This window comes from Poecilia reticulata, linkage group LG4 (assembly GCF_000633615.1).
Source record: "Poecilia reticulata strain Guanapo linkage group LG4, Guppy_female_1.0+MT, whole genome shotgun sequence".
Classification (NCBI taxonomy): Eukaryota; Metazoa; Chordata; class Actinopteri; order Cyprinodontiformes; family Poeciliidae; genus Poecilia; species Poecilia reticulata.
Genome location: NC_024334.1, coordinates 29,086,736 through 29,111,361, shown reverse-complemented (window position 1 = coordinate 29,111,361; position 24,626 = coordinate 29,086,736). Strand labels below are relative to the sequence as shown.

General features: G+C 37.1%; 1 protein-coding gene across 3 annotated transcripts in view; it reads right to left on the bottom strand.

Annotated features, from left to right (window-relative positions):
- cacna1ea (calcium channel, voltage-dependent, R type, alpha 1E subunit a) overlaps positions 1-24,626 on the bottom strand; it is a 106,152-nt gene that overhangs the window by 38,853 nt on the left and 42,673 nt on the right. For all 3 annotated transcript variants that reach the window (XM_008407909.2, XM_008407908.2, XM_008407910.2), the window contains exons 5-6: positions 17,607-17,712; positions 17,362-17,501 (exon numbers count right to left, since the gene is read on the bottom strand). In XM_008407909.2, coding sequence (XP_008406131.1) covers positions 17,362-17,501; positions 17,607-17,712 — 246 coding nt within the window. The remainder of the gene's footprint in view (positions 1-17,361; positions 17,502-17,606; positions 17,713-24,626) is intronic.

Genomic DNA, 24,626 nt, shown 5'->3' with positions numbered 1-24,626 from the left:
ACACACACACACACACACACACACACACACACGCACACACACACACACAAGCAGAAGACAGACACACAACAGGATTGTCACATGAATACTACAATTTTTATGCTTTATAAGCTGTGGGGAGCTACAGACTCGCACGTAAACACACATATTGTTGGAGGACGGCTGCAGTGCTTAGATATCGGAGGAGATGATGTGAGGTTCTGCAGCGAAGCCAAGACCGCAGAAAACAAACGTTTTTTGTTTTTTTTTGGGGGGAAGTGAATGGAGGAGGGGATTTTTGCCTGTGTTCTTGTGTGTGGGAGGATGGCTGTGACAACTGCTGTTTAGGAGCTGAACAAAGAATAGCTTCATCATGGGTGGGCATGATACCCCTAAGCTGGAGAGGCACCATGTTTCTGGACAAACACAAATATAGGATTTTTTTTTTTTATCTGCCATGCAAACCGAAAGTCCATCCAAAGTTATATTTTTGCTTTGTTGATCCTGTGTTGTCTGTCGTGCTCTTCAGATGCACCTCTGTGGTCTTTAGCTCTCAGAGTGATGGGTAAAGAAAACATTGTCTGGTGATCTGAGCCCCTGCTCCCTCATTAGTCTGCCCTCCTGTCTGTTTTCGCCAAATTCTCTGATGTTGCTTTTCATCCCTTAACCTCCCTCTGGTTATCTCTCCCTTTCTTCACTTTGTTTTTGTCAAACCCCTTACCAATTATACCTTCTCTGTGACTTTTTTCGCCATTACTTTTTTTCCATTTTGCACTTGAGCTTACATACAGACTGATAAACAAAGATAAATGGAGAAAGAACGTTATGGAATCAAGTAGAAGAGCATTGAAGCCAAGGATTCTCCAAACTGAGCTTCTTAAAAACCTAAAACTTAAAGCAAAGCTTGCATTTGAAATTAGAGGTGGTGTTTTCCTGAATAATGCTGGGCAATGATTTGAATCTTACAACTAAATTAGGAATCACAGGTCTCATTATCCCTGTGAAATATATTGCACATTTATCACTATTTCAATATCGCTGTAAATAATATCAATCTTGCAAAAAAAAAAAAAAAACCTGCTAGAACTGCAATAACAATGTGCTAAGTAACAATGCTAATATTTGGTTATCACAAGTTAAAGCATTGTCTCGACATATGGTATTGGATATGGTGTGTCTCCCTAATATCATTTGATACAAATCAGTTCGCTGACTAAGCGAAAGCGCTAAAATGCCTACACCACAAACTGTTTGGCATTTTCAGAGAAGATGTGTCATGTTTTTCATGAGAACAATATAGAAACTCAGCTTTACTGCTAGACCCAGAAATGCATTTTAATTACACATGGGACTGGATAAAGGGAAATAAACAAGCGAAACGAAGCAGGAAAATCCAGGAAGCAGACATTTTCTTACTTTTCTTGCCAAGTTTCATTTAGGAAATTAACTTTTTCAAATTCCACTTGCCGAGTTTGAACTTGGCACTACATGCCATTCTCAAACTGAGAAAGTAGCTTGTTTTGGTCCTGTGTGGGAGTCAAAGGTCAAATGTTAGCTCAATAGTTATAGCAGAGCAACATTAAGACACTGATGCAGATGAGCGGATCTTACCTGGGTAAATGCAGTCATAATAGTACAATTGTCCTATTTGCATTCACCTCGGTATCCAAGCTACATTGTAAACAGGCTGGTAATTGAAGATAACTGATCAATAGATTGTACAAAATGATTATTATCCAGGATTTATGTACACAACAGTGCTTAAGTGCCCTCTTTATGCACACTAATTTTCTCTACAGAGATTTCACATTTAATGATATAACAAAGCACCACAAAAATAATTACATTTCTAGGAAACGGCAGTGAGAATTAGTCTCATCTTTAGTTCTAGCAGACTAAGAACGTCATCTGTTTTAATTAGAAGAATTAAAGGGGAAGGAGAGAAGAACGAGAGAAGATGAGAAAAAGATTAAAATAGCTCCTCGTCGTTGATGCACGCGCAGAAATAGAAACATCTTCACGAGTTTCACACCTGCGGTCTCTCTCTCCCTCATCTTTTCGTCACATCAAATTGTTCAGCTTTTGCCTTTGTTTGTTTTACTCAAAGAGTTTGTTCTGCTGCCACGTAAAAACTCTGGCATTTAATTTTTCACTTGTTTTACTGTTTTATTTAAACATCATCACCATGTATTTCTGCTGAATCACACACAGGTTGACTCTTTTCACATAATAGGCCACTTCTAAAAACAACTCCAGTGGATTATTTAGAGGGTCATCAAATCATTTCTGCCGGGAAAACTATTTGGATTTTTTTTTATTTGGAAACCATAAAAACACAAATTGCTTCCTTCCACTTCACAAATAACCTTACTTTGTGTTACTCTAGCATGTAATACAATAACGTAAGTGGTTGCATTGTGTCAAAGTGTCAAAAAGTAAAATATGTATATAATTTTTTTTTTCTTTTAAACTTTTAAACAAATGACAGCATTGTTTTGAGGTAGTTTCCATGATGAGTAATACATGCTTTTTTGGGTGTCAAAAAGAATTAGTAGACAACAATTAGAATTACTTTTCAAAATAAAACACAGAGTTAAACTTGAATGAAACTTAACTAGGCTTTGTGCCTAAAATGAGACTTAAACAGCAAACTAATAGAAGCTTAAACTTTATATCTTAGCAGCATAAACAATTAAATCAAAGCACCAGAACACAGACGGATAAACTATCTGGGTCTCTATTTTTCCCTCTTTAAGCTGCTGTGTTGAATTTCTGTGTAAGACTTTAAAAGAGCCTCTGAGAAAACAGAACACAAACTTGACAGATTTTCTGAAAAAAATTGCGTATCATCTCCAGGAGGAGTCGAGGATACATAAATACAAGCTGAAACACTCTGCAAAGGGCTGTTCTCTCACTTGTTACGACGGCAAATATGAAACCCTCGGCCCGTCTGGACCTTGGCACCTCCTCTCTGTCGGAGACGGGGAAGGTGAAGGTTGGCCACCGAATCTGGCAGATTTTAATCTGCCGGGGGAAGCACGACACATGGCTGATTTGGCACAAGTAACTAGTTTGGACGACCATTTATTTCCTCCCTGTCGTCTTCCCTCTGCCTCGTAAAAAGATGTTCATTTATTATTTTACAGTAGCTTTGTTTGGTCAATCAACATGAAACATCTGATAATATCAAACGCTATTTTGCTTGTATTCAACATCCTGATGTCACAGTCCAAGCATGAAGGGTACCACAGATAAATAATAGACAGTGTCATGAGCTAGTAATTCAACACACCAGCAAAATGCAATTACATTTTCCTCTTAAGGTGCATATAAACAATATAGAGCATTACTGAGCTCTGCTAAAGGAAGGTCAGACAAAAGAATTTGATGTCAGGCTGAAAAGGCCAGTGAAGACACCATAGAGGCATCTAAAATGTCACGCAGCAAGGAGGGATAATGTCACTTAACAGGAACCTAATGAGAACACTGTTTCAGGTGAGCATGAAGGCTCCGATAGACGAATAAACCAGTCAAATTAGTCTATGATGTTGCTGTAGTTTCTCTTTTATGCATTTTGAGTTTTCCGGCATATTTCAGCGTAACAGATATCAACTTCTCTCCTAAATGATTTCTTGTGAGTAAATATCCTCTTTCAGAAATATTTTGCTCAAACAGCTTTTTGCTTTTAAACACTGAAGTCTTGTAAACTCAAACATGCTGTCTTTTAAAACACTTTGTAGAGTTGTTTTTATTTTAAGGATGTTTTTATGTCAGGTAAAAATGTCATAATTTACTCCTACTTTCTTGTCAAATAAAGTGTTGTCTCAAGTCTCTTTACGGCACTACACTTTTTCACACCTTAAACTGAACCGATTATTTGTGTTTTGGTGGAAAACAGTAGAATCTCATTTCTTAATGTTATCACAAATCTCTATAAAGTTAAAAAGAGAGTTAATTATCTTATTTCCTGGTAAAATGTGATACTCCTTTCAGAAATCATCAGATATTCAGCCAATACATACTTTTACATAAAGTACAGATGTTGATATGAAGTCTGCTAAAAAATGTCTGAAATAATTTTTTATTCAGAATCAGCTTTATTGGGCACGTTGTATAAGTGTGAACAGACATTATTTTTAAGCAAATTCAAAACAGGAAACAGGAAAAATCAAGTAGAAAAGATATAGATCAGAATAGTGCAATTAAACATTTTTATTTGACATTTGAGTAGCTGACTAGTCTGGCTATGAGATGTTTTTGTGTTAATGAAAGAGGCAAATTATGGGAAGAAATAATATCTGTCTCTGGTTTTTGCAAAAGCGGTAAAAGTCTTAACAGTTTGCATGTTTCTATCTGCTGTTTGAGTGAAAGGGAGAACAACGGCAAACAAAGGAATCTGCACAAATTTCCTCCCTCTGCAGGACATGTTGTTCAAATATTGAACGCATTTGAACCTACATATATTTGGTGTAATATGCTTTATGAATGCAGTGAACAAAAAGCCACTATCGGGTTACAACAAACAGAGATCGCACCATTTATGAATGGTGCGAATAAAATAAAATCGGATTAGAAACTCTTATCCCTTATTTGAAAGAACAAAATGTGGACAGGAGTATAAAGCGCTGATAATTTAGGATAACTGGTGAATAATGAGTGTCAAATGCCTGGGAGTTTTCTTAACGTACAGAAGTATGTGAAAGAGTTAGAGTTGAGATCCACTTCTGAGGGTTGGACCGACTGACCAGGTAGTGGTCACTTTAATTGATCTCATATTCGACATCTCCAACAGGTTTTTCACAAGTTAATTTAGTCACTTGTATTCAGAGGGAGCTGTCAAACAGATGATGCACTACTCTGAGGTGTCAGCCATGATAAGTGAGTACTGATGATAAACGCTGCTGACAAATCTGACAAATCTGACAAATCTGCCGTGACAGCCGTCAGAGCCCGATACTAACAACGTTGTGACTTATGCTCCATGTCACCGTCCAGCCACACAACATTTATTAATAGGAGCACACCTGATCATTGGAACACATTTATCCTTTCATCTTACGTTGTTAGTACTGCAAGTATCTCTCGGTAATAAACAAAAGCATGTTTTGGAAACAAATATAATTTCACTAATAAACAGTAGAAATCTTAACAGGGCTTTCAGTTCCTTTACGAGCGGCTAAACTTTTACCATATTATGTTATTTAGAAGCATTTTTTCAGAAAGATTAAGAGTATCTTGGAACAACTGTGAGAGCAAAAAGAGCACAGAAAGAGGGCTGATGTTGCACTACAGCTTTAACCCAAAACATAATAATGTAAAACAAATAATAATTACTGGTACAAAATGAAGTCATATGACTTTGTACAAACTTGTTTCTCAGAGAAAAAAATAAGTGATTTGGGTAAGAAAATTACCCAAAAAATTATTATTATAATTTTTTTTAAGAATAAACAAAAGTGGATGGGAAAATTAAATGTTATGCATATTGCACAACTGTTCTCTTCTAGTTTACTTTTATTTTAGGAAACCAATACACTAAAACCTAAACAATGCATCCAACAGAATCAGCTTCTTACACAAAAGCATATTGGGAACAAGAACACTGAAAACTAAAATGGACACAAACAGGATAAACTGGGCATTCATTTTGGATTACGCTGCCGTACTGAATTTGTGTTGATGCTAACCTATTTTTGTTTGCTAAATGTACTTCTTCAGAGCAACTAAAGGACATTAATGATCAAATATGTCATATGTAGTGCATCTTTTTAGGCCAAGTCACGAATTATGAGTCCACACCAATTGGTTATGTCAAACCAAGTACCGTAATGAGACATAAAGAAAGGTTAAAAGAAAAGAAAGCACAAGATGTCTGAACATCTTGTGTCGGTCTTAAAATACAAAACAGCTTCATCTGTTAAAACTGCTCAATAGTACTTTATTTACTACAAACAATCCAAAGGGTGATAAGATTTGACACCTTTAATGTTGTTCCTCAAATCACACATTCAGCCTGAGGTTAATTATTCATGCAATATTTAGCAACATAAATTTTTGTTTCCTCCACCAAACAAAGAATCGAACCAAAGAATGCAAAAAATAAAAATAAATAAATAAATAAATAAATAAATAAATAAATAAATAAATAAATAAATAAATAAATAAATAAATACCATCTTGTCCCTTGCTGGAAAAATTCAGGTGTACTTGAAGTTATTAGTAATTTATATTTATATTTTGGCTGCTGTCAGTCAGCTGTACTATATATGACATGATACCTTTAGAAAGTGAAATTGTGCTGTAAAAGGAGACATTCATTGTATTTATTTGCACCTGATAATAAAAGATGAAGTAAAACCACTGCAAAAGGCTTCATCAGCACCATGTTCTTTATTAGGTATTTACTGGTATATTTTCCAGTATACCAGTAAAATGTCATAACATGTTAAGGAACTAGTGTCATGGTTTGTTGGGGTTTGTATTTATTCTGTCATCTAGTTAAGTTTTCATTTGTCATTTTCTGATTTAGCTTGGTTAATCTTTCTGTCTATGAGTTTCTCTTCTTGGTTTGGAGTCGATCTCATGTTTTGTTCTGTTGATGTTTTGTTACTCTATTCGGCTCTCAACGCACCAAACAGAACAGTAATTCAGTTCTAAGAACATCTGTCCATCAGGACTCCTGCCTCTGTCTGGTTATTCTTTTTCTTCACACTAAGTAAAGGCCAAGAAAAGAGACATCTTGTCATTTAGGCAGTAGATTAAATGTTTGTTGTTCTATTGCAGGTTTAAATATTTTTAGAGAACATATTTATTGTTGAGTCAAGCAATAATAGTGCAAGCATCCGAGTATATGTTGCGTGTGTGTGTGTGTGTGTGTGTGTGTGTGTGTGTGTGTGTGTGTGNGTGTGTGTGTGTGTGTGTGTGTGTGTGTGTGTGTGTGTGTGTGTGTGTGTGTGTGTGTGTGTGTGTGTGTGTGTGTGTGTGTGTGTGTGTTGCTGATTGTCTTGACAGAATAAGGAACTGTGTGGAGGAACCTCCTACAGCACTGCTCTGGTCGATTTAGTTAATATAAGCTTCTCTGCCTCCCACAGTGTACTCTGTCCTTTTTTAACTCCCCCTGATCCGTCGTTTATTCTCTCCCGCTCTCCATTTGTGCACACAAATCTACATTGATATTCAGCGTGTTGCATACAATCAGATCATGCTGTGCATTAAAACAACAGGCGTAGATTTGAGCATGTTCTCCATAAACTGGTTATCAGCCGAGTGTCAGAGCCACCTGTTTGTGTTACGAGAACAGCTGTGACTTATCAAAAACAATAAACAGTGATACTTCCAAATGTAAACAACATGCTTTTTGTTATTATTATCCGTACTTAGAATCAAAATATGTAAAACTATTGGTGACTGCACTTATTGTGTGTTTTAGCAGAACAAATGTACAACGCAATGTAACCAGTGTACTGAGCTTGCCTTTGCACAATGGGTACATTATGGGTTTTTCTAAGATCTGTTGCCTGCAGCAGTCTTTTACTTCTTAAATCATCTTATGTATCATTTTCACAATAAATCCTGAAAAATATTGTCATAAAAGTATTATTAAGTATGTTTTTTTTTTAATCTGCTTTCTAGTACAGAGCCTTGACAGAGCTGCAATGGCCCTGAGGTACAAAACATCGAAATCAGGAAAAAAATAATAATTTGCCAGATTAAACACGAAGGTCAACAACACTGGATTTATAAAACCTGATAATAAACATTAAATCAGAAATCTCAAATCAACACAGTTATGAAAATGGCTCATCCTAATAGGCTTACCGTTCAAAGCAGGAAGCCTCAGTTGTTTTACAAAAGTTACCTTGAATGATAATACTATAAAATCTGTTGTTTGCTTTAGGTTTTCCAACATTTTCTGCTTTCACCCTTGACTGAGCAGAACACTGAAACCGTTTCAAACTACCTGCAACCTTCAGAGCATCTCTCTCCAATGCTTCGACTCAACTACTTATTCATACAATATACACTCCCAAAAACACTCAAGCATCTTTTCCTTTAAGCAGATGCAAAAAGTGACATCAGACTTAGGCTGTTATGATAATTTTATCAATCAAGAGCATTAATCGTTTCTTTAAAGTGACTTTTGCTGAATAGCTCAAGTAATAAAACTGCTGCCACTTCCAAAAAGATGCAACTATATGTAAAAACAAAAACGCAGTAGAATAAAGGGGGGTTACAGTCCATCATGGGTCCTCGCAGGGGCAAACAGACACAAGCAATGCAAAGATTTACAGCTCGGGATACTTTAGAGAGACCAGTGAACTTGACATGTATGTTTTTAGAGAGAGAGGGAGCACAGTTCCGCATGTGGAAAACATGCAAACACAATGCACAAATGACCTCCTTTAGCTGCATGGCAACAGAGTTAGCTACACCAACATGGAGACCTTAACTGCAATCTAATTGACACAATTGCACATTTAGTCTTCGAGCTCTCTCAATTGGACATATGAAAAAGATTCTGGATTAAATTAGAAGCTCCATGCTGGAAATGAGCAAGTTCACATCAATACTGAAGAAGCCATTTTACAGAGAAAGGGTGGAATATGTTCAGACATGCATGTTAAGAGAGGTTTAAAGAAGGTATTAGGAAAATATTCTGTATTTTTAATTGAACAAGATCTGAACATATATTTTTAAAACAATATTCTGCCATTTCTAAACCTGTCATGAAGAAACTCATGACAGTTTCTTCATCAACAATCTGTCATGAGTTTCTTCTGGAAGGATCAAAATGCAGACTGGAGCTGGAAGCGTGGATGATGTTAAGTGTTTGATGACAAAAATGAGAAATGTTTTTTTTTACAAAAAAAACCACAGGGAACACAGGGCGCCAGAGTAGAACAAAAACAGGAATCCAGTAGCAAAAACAACAGGGAATAGGGAGATAACGGGATTAGATGGGAGGAACCAGCAAGGAGTGACTGAGAATGAGTTGAATTTATACTGGGGAGGTTGATTACTGAACAAAGAACACATGGCTGACTAGAAACTGGTTGCAGGTGTGAGGCGAGAAAGCAGAAGGCAGGATGAGGAGAGAGAAAGTGACACAGGGGGTGAGGGAGTGGACACAGAAGACTAGGAAATAAATCTAAAGAGTTTCTAGACCTAAAAAATATAATTAAACTAGAGTAAAAAACAAACAAAAACTAAGCACAATAAATACATAAACTACAATCACTAAGGGTAGGATTGAACTAAAGTAAAACACAAATAAGACTGATCTAACAAAAAAAAAAAACTAAAAAGAACCTCAAAAATAATTCAGGCTCCTAACATAAACATGAAATTGTATGAGAAAAACTTGTTGTGAATTATTGATGTAACCATGACACTGACCTATTTATGGATGCATCCATCTTTCCATTTTTACTTTTGATCAGCAATTTACTGTAAACATAATTTATTGCCTATATTAAGTCACTGACATTGCATCAGAAATTACAATGTCACACATTATATAACAGTTGCCATAGGAACTTAACAAGGCCTTCATCACTCATTAATGGTGTGAAGAGCGTACAGACAACCTGTTTCGACTCCATCTCCGTCTCTAAACTCTGTTATTTCACTGAGTCGCGGTTGAAACGCAGCAACAATAAATTGGTTCTAGGGAATATTGTGTTGCCCCTGAATTTTGCTCATTACATGTTTCACCTCAGTCGATTCAGACTGAATACTAATAAACTTCACACATTAATTCAATTCCCACAAAGGTACTGTTCATCTCAGATTGAATTTGCAGACAAATTGAAAAGTCATAATTGAGAAATATCCATCACCTTCCCTCAGAGCTGGTTACTTTTGCTAGCAAAAGGAATTTAAATTGACAAGAGTCCTAGCAAGCAGTAGGGCCACTTTGATCTCGGCGTATCACCTCATCTTTTCTAATCAGCCTGCATAAAAGGTCCTCTAAACACTCTTTGTATCACAGGATGTCTTTTTACAACGGCTACAAGTGGTGAGAGACAGACGAAGGGAGAAGCGGAGGTTCAGGGACGCAGAGGAGCGGATTTTCATCAGTATGATAATTTTTCAGTGTCTGGATTTAAGATCACAGTTAAAATGCATCACTTAACCAGAAGATCTCAATCTGATTAAATAAATTTGAACATGCTTTTTACTCATGGTGGTCATATAAACCCCTAAAATATAGTAGTACCTCTACAAAAGTACGCTCTAAAAAGTGCATTTTAGTTCAAGTTATGGACTTATTTACATTAATCTCACTTAATTCTTTTGGTTGAGTGATGACAACTCACTTTTTTGTGTTGAATTAACTTGAAAGTTACACATTTTTAACTTTTTACTTTGACTTTTCTTGAAACGATTAAGTTCAACTGTGTTTGTATCCTACGTCTGACATCATGAAGCAAGCTTCAGAGGCTGCCTGAGCCAAAAAGAAAACTTTAAAAGAAGAGATCCTTTATTAGTCCTTTATGAGTAAAACTGACTTAAATTTGTCAAGTTAAATCAATTTAATAAATTACATTGGATAAACTTAATTTTCTTTTTTCAGTGTGCTGCATGCTTAAGTGGAATGATGCAGTTTCAAATTAAAACAAATTAAAAATGAAAATGAAATGTGTACATATGTATTAAATCTCCCCGACCTTGCTTCAGATTGTTTATTGTAGTCCTGTCTAGACTTTAACTAGGCCACTTTAGCATTAAAATGTTTTGATCTAATTAGTTCTCATGTAGCTCAAGATGCTTTTTTAGTCTTCCTCAAACACTCATAAGGGTTTTCGTCCAGGTTTGACTAATTTTCAGTTCATTCAACTTCCCATCAAGTCTGACCAGCTTCCTTGTAGCTACTTAAGAAAAGAATCCACAAAGCATGAAACTTTCACCGCACAGCTGGATTTATGCTGAGAACAGGTTGCATGCTGATCTACTTACCTTTAAAGTCAGTCTGTTACACTAGATTGTATCTAGTGGTATCAGAGGCTATTTGTAAAAAATGTTAGAAACTGTCTATAGTTTTCTTTCCACTTCCATTGTGCACTGCTTTTACTGCTCTGACATAAAATCCCAATTAATTACCCTGATGTTTATAATTTTTTTATTAATGTGGACATGTTGAAGAGAAATGCATACCGTTGCAATGCATAGCCTACATTCAACTTTGCTTAACTTGTGATAAAGAGATATGACAGAAAACAACAGCCCTCGAACTATTCTTCTATTGGTTTGATTTAGATAAACACAGCACACAAGCTGCAGGTACATTTTCTCCAGGCAAATCATCAGAAAAAACAAATCTGCCCTGATCCAAACTAATTGCAGAGATGTTAACCAGAGATGCAGGAGAACTGGAGCCTGTGACAGCCTGACCTGAGGCTGGGTCCTCAGCCACCACAGCAGCAGCTCGAAGGGACAGATCCACTCCTGCTGTGTCTGATCTCATCAATCCATCAGACAGCAGATGGGAAAAAAGACCGGAGAGGGTGCATCTGTCTGAATGTCTCTGTGTGTGTGTGCGTGTGTGTGTGTGTGTGTGTGTGTATGTGAGAGGCTGATTTGGTTACTACTAACAGGTGCATGAATGCCAAACAGACATAAGGTGTAGCTGGCTATAAGAGAGTGGTAGCACATTTGGTTTGTTCACATGACTCAGACGAATATATACGAAACACTAAATACAGCATCTTCACGTTCAGTTTTTTTTTTTTGTCAGGTCCAACACATCAAAAGATATCAAAAGATGTTGTAATCGCTCTGAAGAGAAAGGATGGAAAATAATGTAAATCACATGTCAGACTCAAGGCCCGTGGGCCAAATCTGGCCAGTCGTAGCTTTTTATGTGGCCCTCTAGATTCCAGAATAAACACCAAGTGTGCGTAAATAATTTGCTATAAATTTGATCTGTTTACTCCCAAATTACATCAATCAGTCTCTCCAGTTTGTTGAGAATTATAGTAGAAATTCACACAAAATCAACAAATCCGATTTTTGTCAAAAACTCTCTTACTTGTACTAAAGAGCTGCTTCAACCTTAACTGATGTCAGATTGTCATAAATTATCTACATAGCGAGTAACAGAATAGTCGCAGTTACCGTCATAAATAGCAAATATTGCAAATATTTCTAAATTAGTGCCACAAACACTTTGATTTTTATTGCAAACCCCCCCAAAAAGAATTGAGAAATCCTGCAGGGACTGAAAAGATGTTCAATATTATTATTTAATTTTAAGAACTGAATGAGATTTTATCACGTTTGTGAACAGATTTTCTCAATACATTCTGGCACAACCGGCCCTCGGTTCAAAACGGGAATGGGTTTGACACCCCTGATGTAAAAGTTTAAACCGAATTTGAAGTGGCAGCAAGAAAATATGCAGCTTTAAAAATACGTGATTGATATACTTTTATCTTTACGTTTATAGTGCAAAATTTCAGTTTGCTGCTATATTGTGTATTGTGGGGTGTAATTTGCCCAGTTTTACAATAATATATTTTCTCAGTTGTAGACTTTTCCTTGCTTTATGATCATAATATATTAGTGGGCTGTGGATCCTTTGGTTTAATGAAAACATGAAAAGACAATGAAGAACCACAGAAAGTAGGGAAAATATGGACAATTATAAGAAATAATTTGATTACTGCAAGAAACTCTGAAAGAAAACTATATTATGGCTCTGATATAATGTTATTATGTCCTGCTGACTAGTGCTGCAGATGCTGTGATTGATATGAAGCTCCTTGTGTTGACTTTGGCTTCCGGTCTGCAATGTAAAACTGTAACTACAGAATAAAGCCTGATGACAGCAGCACTGAACTTATCACAAAGCAGAATGAGTTTTGATTAATACAAAACATCTAAAAGGTCTACAGATAAAGCCTCTGTTACTTAATGGGACATAAATCCAAACTAACAAAGAATAAACCCAACATGTGACTGGAGTGTTATTTTACAGTTTTAAATAAGCTTCTTTAAGTTATAAAGATCAAAAGCCAGAGATTCTATTGACAGGGCAACATCTCTTTTTAAATGCAACATTCTTCTATGTCTGGTTTCTGCTCAAATACATTTGAAATAAACAAAATTTAGAGGTGAGAATATCTATTAGTCTTGCACTCCAGAAATCTTATGTTTATGGAAAAGTGTCAAGAAGAAAAGCACTGAAATATAGTCAAAATAATTCATACTGAGGAAGAAGCAAATATGTGGAAGAAGATGCTCTGGTTAGATGAGATCTTGTAGGTTATGCAAAGTGTTTCATGTATTGGTAATCTAACACCACATGTTGTCCAATTGATCCCTTTTGTGAATAACAGTAGTGTAGTGGCAGCATCATGCTGTGGAGAGGCTTTTATTCTGCAGAGGCAGAAAATAAAGGCTCTGATCTAACCCTAACCCATTCACTATGCTACTAAAATTACAAATAATTAAATCATCAAACAAAAGCATACAAGAAAATATGTTTAGTACAAGACGAGCCATGAATTGCAGCAAACTACTATGAACGGTGTCTCGTTTTCCCTCATTAAAATGTTGTCAACAGCCAGAGCAAGTGGCAGAAACACAAGTCTTGGCTTCGTTGGTCTCATCAACTCCCTTTGCACCAACTGTTTGCCCGAGTGTCTGGCACTTTACGGTGACACAAAGCCTCAGTGGGCGTTGCCCTGCGTCTAATGTTGCCAGTCTAATGGAGGGCTTGCCAGCGAGTGAAACTGCCAGGGTGCCAATTAAGACACACGCACTGAGGCGTCCTTCTCATTTCCTCCTACTACATCCTTTCCTTTTGTTTCTTTTTTCACAACAATTGCCATCATAACACGCTGCTCTTGAGCCAGTTTCTCTCCTGCTCTGCTTCATCACCTGCTTGATTCTTTTTTCCGACTCCGCCTCACAGCTTGACTCTTTAGCGGGGGTAAAAGGCCGGTGACCTGAGGAAACCCGTCATCCCGCTACGGTCCTTGGCTACACGAAAACAGCCTTTGAGGAAGTGCCATCTGGTTTTTCACATCTCCCTCCCACTCGCTCTCTAAGGCCATCTTGAAACACTGAGGAAGCTTGCTGAGGTAATCACGGCCTCCAGCGTTGACACAGTAAGCAAACGCTTCCCATAATTACACACGTTCGCTTATGATGTGGAGTGAGTTAGGGGTATTCACCAAGGAAAGGTTTGCAGGCTTTTGTAATCTGAGCTAACAGTTGAGTAAAGCCTCTGCAGGCAAAGATTTCAACACAACTGTTAAATTAGGCTTCCCGCTTGTGTGAATAAAAAGCTTTAAAGGATTTCCAGATGAGCACCTGGAGCGTTGTTGTATTGCATTAGATTTTAATAAACAGAAAGGCCAATGGATTTTAAAGTGGCAGTTCTGAGTGAGTTTTGTAATTATTTGCAACAGAACAGGAGAAACAAGTGAGGAGAGTAACCTGAATCCACCAGTATTAAGTTATTACTCACAAATTATGGCTACACAAAAACACTGACACCTAACCAGTTACATTTTTTACCTATAAAAATCCACAGAATATGTCTCAATTTTTTATTTTGTAATTTTTATTGCTGCATTCATAACACTTTTTTTGAGTGTCAAGGTGGTACAGTCTGGACAAGTGGATTTTTTTCATGAAAACAAAAAAACGAAACACGAGAAAAAAAAATCATGCTTTCTCAAACAATCACAACTTATGGAAATATACAGCAGCTAATTAATCCAGGATCAATAGTTTTGGATGGCTAGAGGCATTGGGAGGATCTGCATGTCTATGTGGAAAATAAACCAAAAGAGCAAAATTTCAACCCATGAACTGCTTGCAGAAACAACTTTTTCCAATGTGAGGCCTAATTCAGCTCACAGTAACTATTTTTATATACGTCTCATAGCTGCAATAAATCCCAGATGATCTCAGCAGAAATACACATTATGCATTAAAAAAAAATCCCCAAAAATCTAAATCAGAAATGTATTTTGTAAAATATAAAACTGAATATTGGAAAACTGAATCTATAATAATAATAATAATAATAATAATAATAATAATAATAATAATAATAATAATAATAATAATAATAATAATAATAAATCAGATTTCAGCATTAGGAGCAAGACTTTTTAAACTTGATTGCATTGTTTTATAATCAAGACAAATAAACACGCCAAAGTGAAATTCTTCCATGTTGAGAGCAGTTCATTTGATGTGTGGGAGGCTGGTCAAGGTTTCCCCATTACTAAGTGATCAACAGCTCTGATCATGTATCTAATACTATCAACGCTTCTCATCTAATCTAACAAGTCACCCTCTAATAAAATTACAATCCTTGAATGATGGCCTATAGGTGAGGTAATGTTTCCATGTGCGTCAATGTTGAATGAAGCGTGGGAGAAAGAAAGAGATGGACCGTCTGCATTCATCTATCCTTACTGAGGCCAAAATGATAATTTAGAGAGCAATCTATCAGGAGCTCACTTCATCATGCTGAATATTATTAAGAAGAAACCTGGAAGGCTGTGTTATTCAGATCAAGCACGTCTACTGCCTAATTCAAAATTGGTTGTTAAAATTCAGATCATGAACGGATGAGAGAGGAGCAGACACGTTCGGGAGCTCATTGTTTTTGAGATCATGTCTTTCGTTGCGACTTCAATTAACAAAAAGAAAAAAAAAAAAAAAAAAAGAAATTAGGGAAACTGAAAAGTGACCACTGGATGATCTTTCAAGGAACCACAAAATACAACCCCATTCCCAGTCCTCAAATGCAAATAAATAAAGAATGAATGGAAAAGTTGTTTCTCTTCCTCTTCCTGGTTCTCATTCAGGCAGGTGATATTAGAAATGCATTAGCATGCACCTGTTTTTTAATTAGGTTGCTAATTTAGTCTGGGGTTGACTGTCCTCATCAGCATGTGTGACATCAGCATCAGCTGATCTACAGGAACCCTGAGCCATCGTTCTCTCGTCGTTTTTCTAAACTCCTAATATCCCTTCTCTACCCAGCAGTGAGAGGAGCATCATTAAGAAGGCCTGGCTCGACTCTTCAATAATTAAAGAGCCAAAATCATGTAGAATTCACTAAGAAACTTTTCTGCCTTCTGTTGTACTTATGAGCCGTGAACTGATTAATATTTCATCTGTGCATGTGTACGGCAGCGTGTACGTGAGAAAAAGAGAGACATGTGTCAAGGTTAATTTGTTCTCTCATCGAGCGAGTCCTCTCGCAGTCAAACACATTCCCACTTTCTGCTCCACTGGTGACACACATAGCGCTCCTAACAAAGTGAGAGATGTAAAATGTCCTGTAAGAGAGCAGCCTGTTAAAGGTAAGCACTTGTAGCTGGACTACTGAACTCTGCTAAGAGAGAATTAAACCATAACAGATCACAGCTGTCTTTAAAAGGGCATTTTGGAGTTCTTAATAAAAACATATTTTACTTGGAACAAGAAACAGGCAACAGGGCAGAATAATCTAACAATGAACAACAAAAACCCAGGAGCTTAAATACAGAGGCAGGTGTGGAAATTCACAAACTAACCAATCAGAGGAAATGTGGTACAGTTGTGACAAAGAGACAGCGGGAAACCTGAGGGAGGAGATGAATTAACACAGAGGGAGTTCAAGTCAGACTCCAAGACTCCAAGAACAAAGTAAAAGGTCTGACAATAATCTAAGAGAATTAAGTTCAAATGTACAAGGAACAGACTAGAAGAATAGACTAAGAAACTAAATGCAAATAAATGAACTAGTACGGTAAAACATAGCAAAAGTAAATAAACACTAAGAAAACTACCCAAACACCAAGACAAAAGAAAGCAAAAACCCAAATATCATGACAAACCAAGTCTGTTTCTCAGTTACACACAAATAAATAATCCTCATTGTGTTGTTTGTCTTTAATCATCTATTGTTTTATGTGAGTCTTGCTCCCCGTCATGGTGCTGCCACACTGATGAAATTTTTATGAAAGTCACCTTCTTTGTACTCGTACCGTTGTTTCAGTGAAGCACTCACTGCACTGCTTTTGGCCCTAATCTTAACTAAACAAACCTTCCACAGAGTTTACTGACAGAATAAAATTTAATGACTTCAGCTCCGTGAGAGCATCTAAAAATTGGATGAATGCAACAAAGTTTGCTTAAAAATATGACTGAAGTGGATTAAAATGTTTCAGATCAACAAATACATGCAGGAAACCTAGGAGTATGTAAGTTGATGCTAAACCTTACAACGACAGGCAGTTAAAGAAAAGTCAAAGAATGAGTTGTTGTATTCGTTCATAACATCTCAGAGCAATTATTCAGTTCGGTTCAAAATGCTAATCCCATCTCATCGACCACACATTTGTGCGAGCATGATGATGATGGACTCACCCGCTGAGAACGACAATAAAATCCATGACGTTCCACCCGTTCCTGAGGTAGGACCCTTTATGAAACACAAAGCCCAGAGCGATGATCTTTATCCCAGCCTCAAAACAGAACATTCCTATGAAGTAGGGCTCCGTCTTCTCCTGTTGGTGTGAAACAAAGTCGGACAAGCATAAAGGACTCAAATACAAAAGCAGAACAATTGAGATTTCTGTCTGTGTTTTAGTTTTCATGTCTGAGTGTCTCACCAGTCTCTTGGACATGGGGGTTTTGTCCTCACCAGGGAGGTGCTGCTCCAGGGCCAAGACGATGCAGTTGGCAATGATGGTAGCGAGGATCATGTACTCGAAAGGAGTAAAAGACTGAAGTTAAGGAGCTCAGCATTGTGGATGATGACAAAATTCAATTATGGTAAAGTAACACACAGACCGACAAAAACAACAGAAATAGAGGTGATTATTTATTTTTTTAGTTACCAATGCGTATCTAAAAGAGGAGGGATTTTAAACTACAGTCCAAGAGAGCCGATATCTTTCGACTTATCCCTGGTCTAACTCAGCCGAATCTATTGGCTGAATTAACACCAATAAAGTTCTGCAGACACACCTAAACGTTGGGAGTTTGACACCAATGATGTAGAGCGTGCTCCCTTCTTCAACTGTAGTTTGCACTCAATTAACAAAAAGATAATTTTGCAATATAAAACCAACACTATAAAGTAATCAAACATAATCAACCTGCTGATTTACACATTTTGGGGCTGAGAGGAGGCAATAATAAACAGCCTGTGCCTTATCTGGGATCAGCTGTAGCGCAAAAAGATGCAGAAATAGACAAAAAAAAGAAGTAGTTATTAAAGAGAGATGAGAGAGAGGCCCTGAGATATGATTGTATAAACAGGGTCAGTCCTACTATAAACGGCACATTGCATCTATTATGAGAGCTGTGCGGGTTGTTGGTTAAAATCTGACTGTTCTTTATCTAATGCTTTGTGTGGGTACTTTCCTCTCACCTGGTTACGTGCAGAAGGCAGCTTAAAGAAAGAAGAACAGAGCAGAGAGAAGAATGCACCAAGAGGAAGTGATAAACAAGAGAAGTAAGCTGATCACCGAAGGAGAAGATTATGTTATACAGAGAGAGTAAGATGCTTGTGAAACAGCGCGGTGAGGAGGAGGCGAGTGGAGCTGGACAGATCGATGTTGTGTTGGCAGTTTTATCCAGCAGGGTCACTCAGGAACAAATGAGTGATGAGAAGTTAAATAAAAAGAGCAAACAAAATACTCCTACAAGCCTATAGGGGCCACGAGATAAAACAGGGTTGCACTTCAGATTGGCTGCTGGGAGAACAAAACAGCAGTAAACAACAGAAACAAGAAAATAAGTGTGAAAAGAGTCCCAGTGACCTGCTGCTGTATGAATTCTCACTTGAAAGGTATTTTTGATTCTTTGGCTACAGATGTTCATTTTAAGAAGCCTTTAAAATTTGATATTCGCTCTTTTCAACAAAATAAGGAAGGGGAAAGGAAAGTGAGGAAATGAAGATGGAAAGACAGGGGAGGAGGGTATCCAAGCAACAGCATCCTCTTCCAGCCACTGAAAGTCAGCGTTACAAAACTGTTACTGGGCAGCTGAAGCGGGTCTGTGGAGGTATCTCATGTGCTGACACACTGAAGCTAGACTTTGACACCATGCATCGGACTAAATATCAGCAAAGAATTGGTGAGAAATAAATGACAGGCACTACTAACCATGACTGAAAAAACAAATTACTCTTTCCAAGGTAGAACAGTTAAAGGATTTCAATTACACCCCTTATTTTTTATTTATTTCTTTGTTGTTGCTTATTTTGGCTTAATCCAAATGAGCAATGCAGAGGTGTTTTTTTTTATTATTGTGAAGGAAATAAAGAATAAGTAGACAAGTTGTCAAAGAGGAGAATATTTATAACCAATTTTTGGGGGAGGAAGTCGGCTGACTGTGCTTGAACTTTAAGGCTGGGAAGTAAAGACACTATCAAGGCACAGCTTAGATCTGCACAAAAATACCAACAGTGCTGCTTTCCTGCTAATTTTTATGACTTAAAAAACAGGATTTGTCTCATCAGCAACGTGTCCATCTACAAGAAAGAACGTACTGTGTTTTTGTTTTTGACCGTTTCCATACCACTACACCTCCATACCACGAGACGGCATGATACTTCAGCTTTTTTGTTGAATTTTTACACATTAATACAAGCTAAATGCTATTCTACTTCCACAGAAAATTATTGAAACAAATAACTACTACAGTATTAACATACAAAAAGTAGTCCACGAAGTTCAAAGACAAACTGAACTGATATGCCTGAACAAGAATCGTCAACCTGTTCTAAACATTCATGATCTAATGATGTTATGACGCCCACCTCTACAGGAAATGTGATGGATGCTGCGCCACTTTCCACTCGGTTTGCAAGATAACTTTATCATTATGCTCTGGACATGAGAAATAAAATGTATTGCAATCATTTGTTTTTGTGTATAAAATGCCAGAAATTGTGGTGGAAATCACTTAAAGTTTTATTGTATTAATATAATGACATCAGAGGTCTACTTTTGATGTTTATATTTTTATATTTTGGATCAAATCTGCATATACATTTCTTACTCTCATCAAACAAAATGATTATTAACTCAAGAATACATTTATATTATCAGATTGGACTTCATAACTTATCAGACATTTTTTCAATCTTTTTTGAGAAATTCTACACGTTGTGGTTTTGTGGTTTTTCTTTGCCTTTTCTCCAGGTCCTGGGGGGAAATGTCTGACTTATTTTTGGTTGGCTATTCTTAGTGCTCCTATCTGACTTGCTTCCTATCTTCCCTGCATTTTCAGTTACTATGGGAAGCTTCCAGTTTCACCCTCAACAATTTCACTGCTTGTCCATCTGGAAAGTCTTTCCTAATAAAGCCTTGTAATGCTGAGGATAATTTAAGTATTTACTGAAAACACTTTGTTGGTTCTTTACATAGAAAGTAGACAAGTCATTAACCTAATTATTATCCACTTAATGTTTTATCATAGTATAACATGTACAATTTTCCGTTACATACAGAAGTGACTTACTCGTGACACCAGATAGAAATGCAGCTGATGCTTTCATTTATCTTGTCCAATTTTTTTACTCTCACTACTCCTTGAAAAGAACAACAAAACTTTACTCCCAGTTACAAACTTAACAAGTGTCTCATCAGCCCTTCTTGCTGCTCCAGATGTCAGCTGACGTGCAATATTTGTCGTGATTCGTCTACCAGCTTCAGGAGCGAGGCGTCTCGTGAGCTTTCTGAGTCACAATGACGCTGGCGCTCTGCCTCGACTCCTCAAACATGCGTGTAAAAATAGATGCAGAGACCGGAGTGTGATGCCCCGTGCATCTGTGAAAATGCTCAAACACAGATTGGATCCAAACCCCAGTGATTATTGTTGTTACGCCGAGGTGAAATTCAAAATGAAGCAAAGGCATCTGAGCCTGGCTTATTGGAAATCCGTAAATAATCTGAGCCATGTGTCGGGAGTATGAGCTGGATAAATTCTTCTGAATAAATATATACAGAAGAAAAGCATTGTAATCTGAATTCCTAGGGAAATTGTTCTAAAAAAAAAAAAAAGAGCAAAGCTTAAATTTGAATTGAAATGGTTAAACACTTGTGGAATAAATATAATAATAACATTAAAATGTCAGACTCGGCAGAAGAGCTGTGATAAAGCTTTGTCTACATCCTGGTTGTCACAAAAGTACAGTGAGATCAGTTAATAATTTAAAGTAGTTTAAAAATATTTCTATCAGAGGAAGGAACGTTTGTTTTCTTGCAATGGAGAGCTTGTTGAAAATCTTTCCACAACACAATCAGATCAGCATTTGGGCTGCTTATGCTGGTTGTGGGACTGTCTTTTCTCCCTTTGCAGTAGCTTTCTGGTCTCCATCAGTTTTAAGGAAGATTATACTATATCATTATTTTCCAAACAAGGAAAACACAATTTACTTGAACTGGATGTTTTGAAACATGAGAATTTAGAGAAAATTACTTGCTACTGCCCCCAGCAGACAACCAGTCATAAATGCACTAGAGTTGCAGAAGCGTTTTATTTGTGTTAATAGTTCTGCAATGTTCACCGGAGTTACAGTCAAACTAGCACTTGTTAGGTGAGCTGGTTTAAAGACCGCAGCTCATAGGAACGACGGTAACAACAGGGAGCTTAAGACAACCAAGGGGAGATTTTGATGATTAACGAATAAGGAACAAGATACATGAACAGAAACCAAGACTTAAACTCTCGCTGAGTCACACTGTACTGTTTTATCATGAAGGAACCTTAGCAGTGTAACAGGCTGGCTGTTTGCCAATGCAGCACTCTCACAACCAAAAAAAAAACAAAAACAAAACCTGCAACAAATATGAAACAGTGTAAGCCACTTTCTGGCAAAGTGCTGTGGTGTAACTACTGCTGCTGCAACAACAGATGTCTTGTTATTGCCTGTTTTTCATATCTGTCTCATTCTGTTCATCCTCTGCATCTCTTACCAATATGAATGTAAGCAGCCATATGTTACTCACACCATTTAGTATACATCAATCGATTTTCTAATATCAAGTTCATAAGTATATATATATTTTTTAATCATCTTGTGTGTGGCAATTATTCTTATGCAGGAACTAAAAGCATCCAAACAAACATAAAATCTAATCAAAACTCAAACCCGAGTCATCCTTAAAGCAGAACACAAATATAAGATCCATGAGCAAAAACACAGATTTAAGCCTGACTTTCAGAGCTTAGTCATGGGATGATTATGGAAACTCATTTAGTTTCTCAAGTTTGAACATTTTATACTGTTTTGAATGGTCATACGGAAATCAGTGAAGAAGAATAATAATAAAGAAAAAAAAATCATTTTGACATTCACAGAGAAATTAGTTTAGGATGCAAGGAACACTGGGTCCATCAGGGTCATTTCCATCTTAATTGCCCCTTTTTATTTTTCATGCAAGGATGCAATTTAGTTAGAGGAAAATTAATGATCCGTCTCAACTTCAAACAGACTCTAGAGGAATATGTATGGACTTTACAACCTTAATGGAATTTTTATTACAATATTAACCTGTGTAATTTTAATCCTCAATGAAGCCTAACAAGAGAACAATGTCCTGAAAATAAAACTGAAGGCCAGCTACCCTGTTGCACTGCTTTAAACTTAAATCTCCATTCTCCTTATCAACTCTCACATAATTTCTGCTTGCACTAATGATGAAACAAACTATTAAATCCAACAATCAATTATTTAGAGGTACATCTTCTCAATGGGAAACTTCCCACTGCAGGGGATCCCAGTGGGGATCAGACAGGAGGAGCAGCTGCCAGTCCTCAGCAGGCCTGCAAGTCTAACCTGAGCCTGAGTGCTTCATTAAGCCCTGGCTCTTCCTGCCAGGCCTCCGTCAGCCTCCATCAGCTACGCCCTCAGGCAGCCAAGCTTGAGTCAGACTCAGGCATGCACAAATGTAACCACGCCTTGCTCCGGTGAGCCACCACTGATTCTGTCAGTGACAAGGTGCACTCAAACACAAACCTAGAAGTGTGTCATGTGATCGTATAAGCTCACCCACACCACTCAGCCAATCACAGGAGCCTCTGGATGTTTGTTGAATTGATCATCCTCTGTTAATTGAGCACTCAGAGAAGAAAAGAGGCTCTTGCTGTGAAGCGACAGCTGCAAGTTGTGCTGCAAACACAAGGCTGACCTTTACCAGATGTCCTGCAGAGATAAGAGATTATAAGAGAGTGTGTGTGATAACCCACTCTACCACTAGCCTGTTCACTACTAGTGCACGTTCTTGATTTGCACGACTCTCACTTGAGACAAATGTCTATTGGATACCCTGATAAATAGCATGTTTGTGCCAATTTCTAGCTTTGAGGTAATAAAATCGTTAAAAGGTTCAAAGCCTCGGTGAGGCCCACCATCCTCCACCTGTTGCTGAGTTTGTCAGTCAGCTGTGTAAATGACCAAAAGAGAAGTAAACTACTGAACAAGAAATATATGGAACATTTTCCGGTAGCAAAAAGAAGAAGAAGAAAAAAAAAGCATAATGTCCTATCTGAGCAATAAGAGGAACATGACCCACTATTCTTTACAACGTGATGCTATGAAGAAACAAATTCTTACTAACAAATGTTTCTTACATCCTTGGCAGTAAAAGTCAAACAGGTCGTTACTAAAGTAGATGATGAATTTAAAAATATATATTTAAAATTTAAACAACAAAAATCTTTATATCACGTTGTTATCATTCTGTTCAGCTTGTTATAAATCTATTGTTTTGTTTCTGTTAAAAACATAAACATTTTTGACAGCAGTCAGTTACTACAACAAAGCCTAAACCTTTTACCTGTCACTATCACAATTTGATACATAAAAATTTACACAAAGTACACCGCACCAAATAGTCATGAGTTTGGTTATATAGCAGGATTGTGCAGTTGAAGATGTCAAAAACAAAATATTTCAATTAATTTAAGACAAAAATATTAAGCCTGACAACCATCTGTGGGAAGCTCAAACCGTCTGCAACTGAGCCCATTTATCATGGGCTGGTTCTATTTAACAGGATTAAAGTGGAACCAGTAGAGGTCATTCAGAAAAGGAGACAGTAAAGGTTTCATTTCAAAGTTTTGTGCTGGTTTGATCGTGTAACAGAAGCACAAAAGTACACAATGAAAACATAAGGTCAGCCATCTAGTCAGCATCAGTGTGAGGAACTTATTACACATCAACAGGGAGGAACGTCGTAGAAAACCAGAGAATGTTCCTGTACATCAAATATATCCTTTTTTTTCCTGCTTTTAATCTGTTACCGTCAGGAAGGTTTTGCTACTCAGTAATTACGAAAAACGGGACAAAACAGCAGTGTCTTTATTACAGTATTTCTCTGCATTTGTCCATCACCGAGTAGTATGCATGAAAGCCAGGAGCAGCTGTAGAAGTACATATTTAGATAGCGTTGGTGTGTTTTGAAAACGAGTACTCAAGTTTAAACTTCTTCCAGAATTTCTCTTTTCCACTTAGTTAGAAATATGCACAAAAATATACAATATTTATTAACATTTGGATTTTTGAAAAAACAACAACTGATTAAAATGAAGAAAGAAGGGATGCAAATATTCAATCAAAATGATGCCAGAATTTTGTTGATGAAGCATGAAGCCACATGAAGCATGTGGCTGAGCTA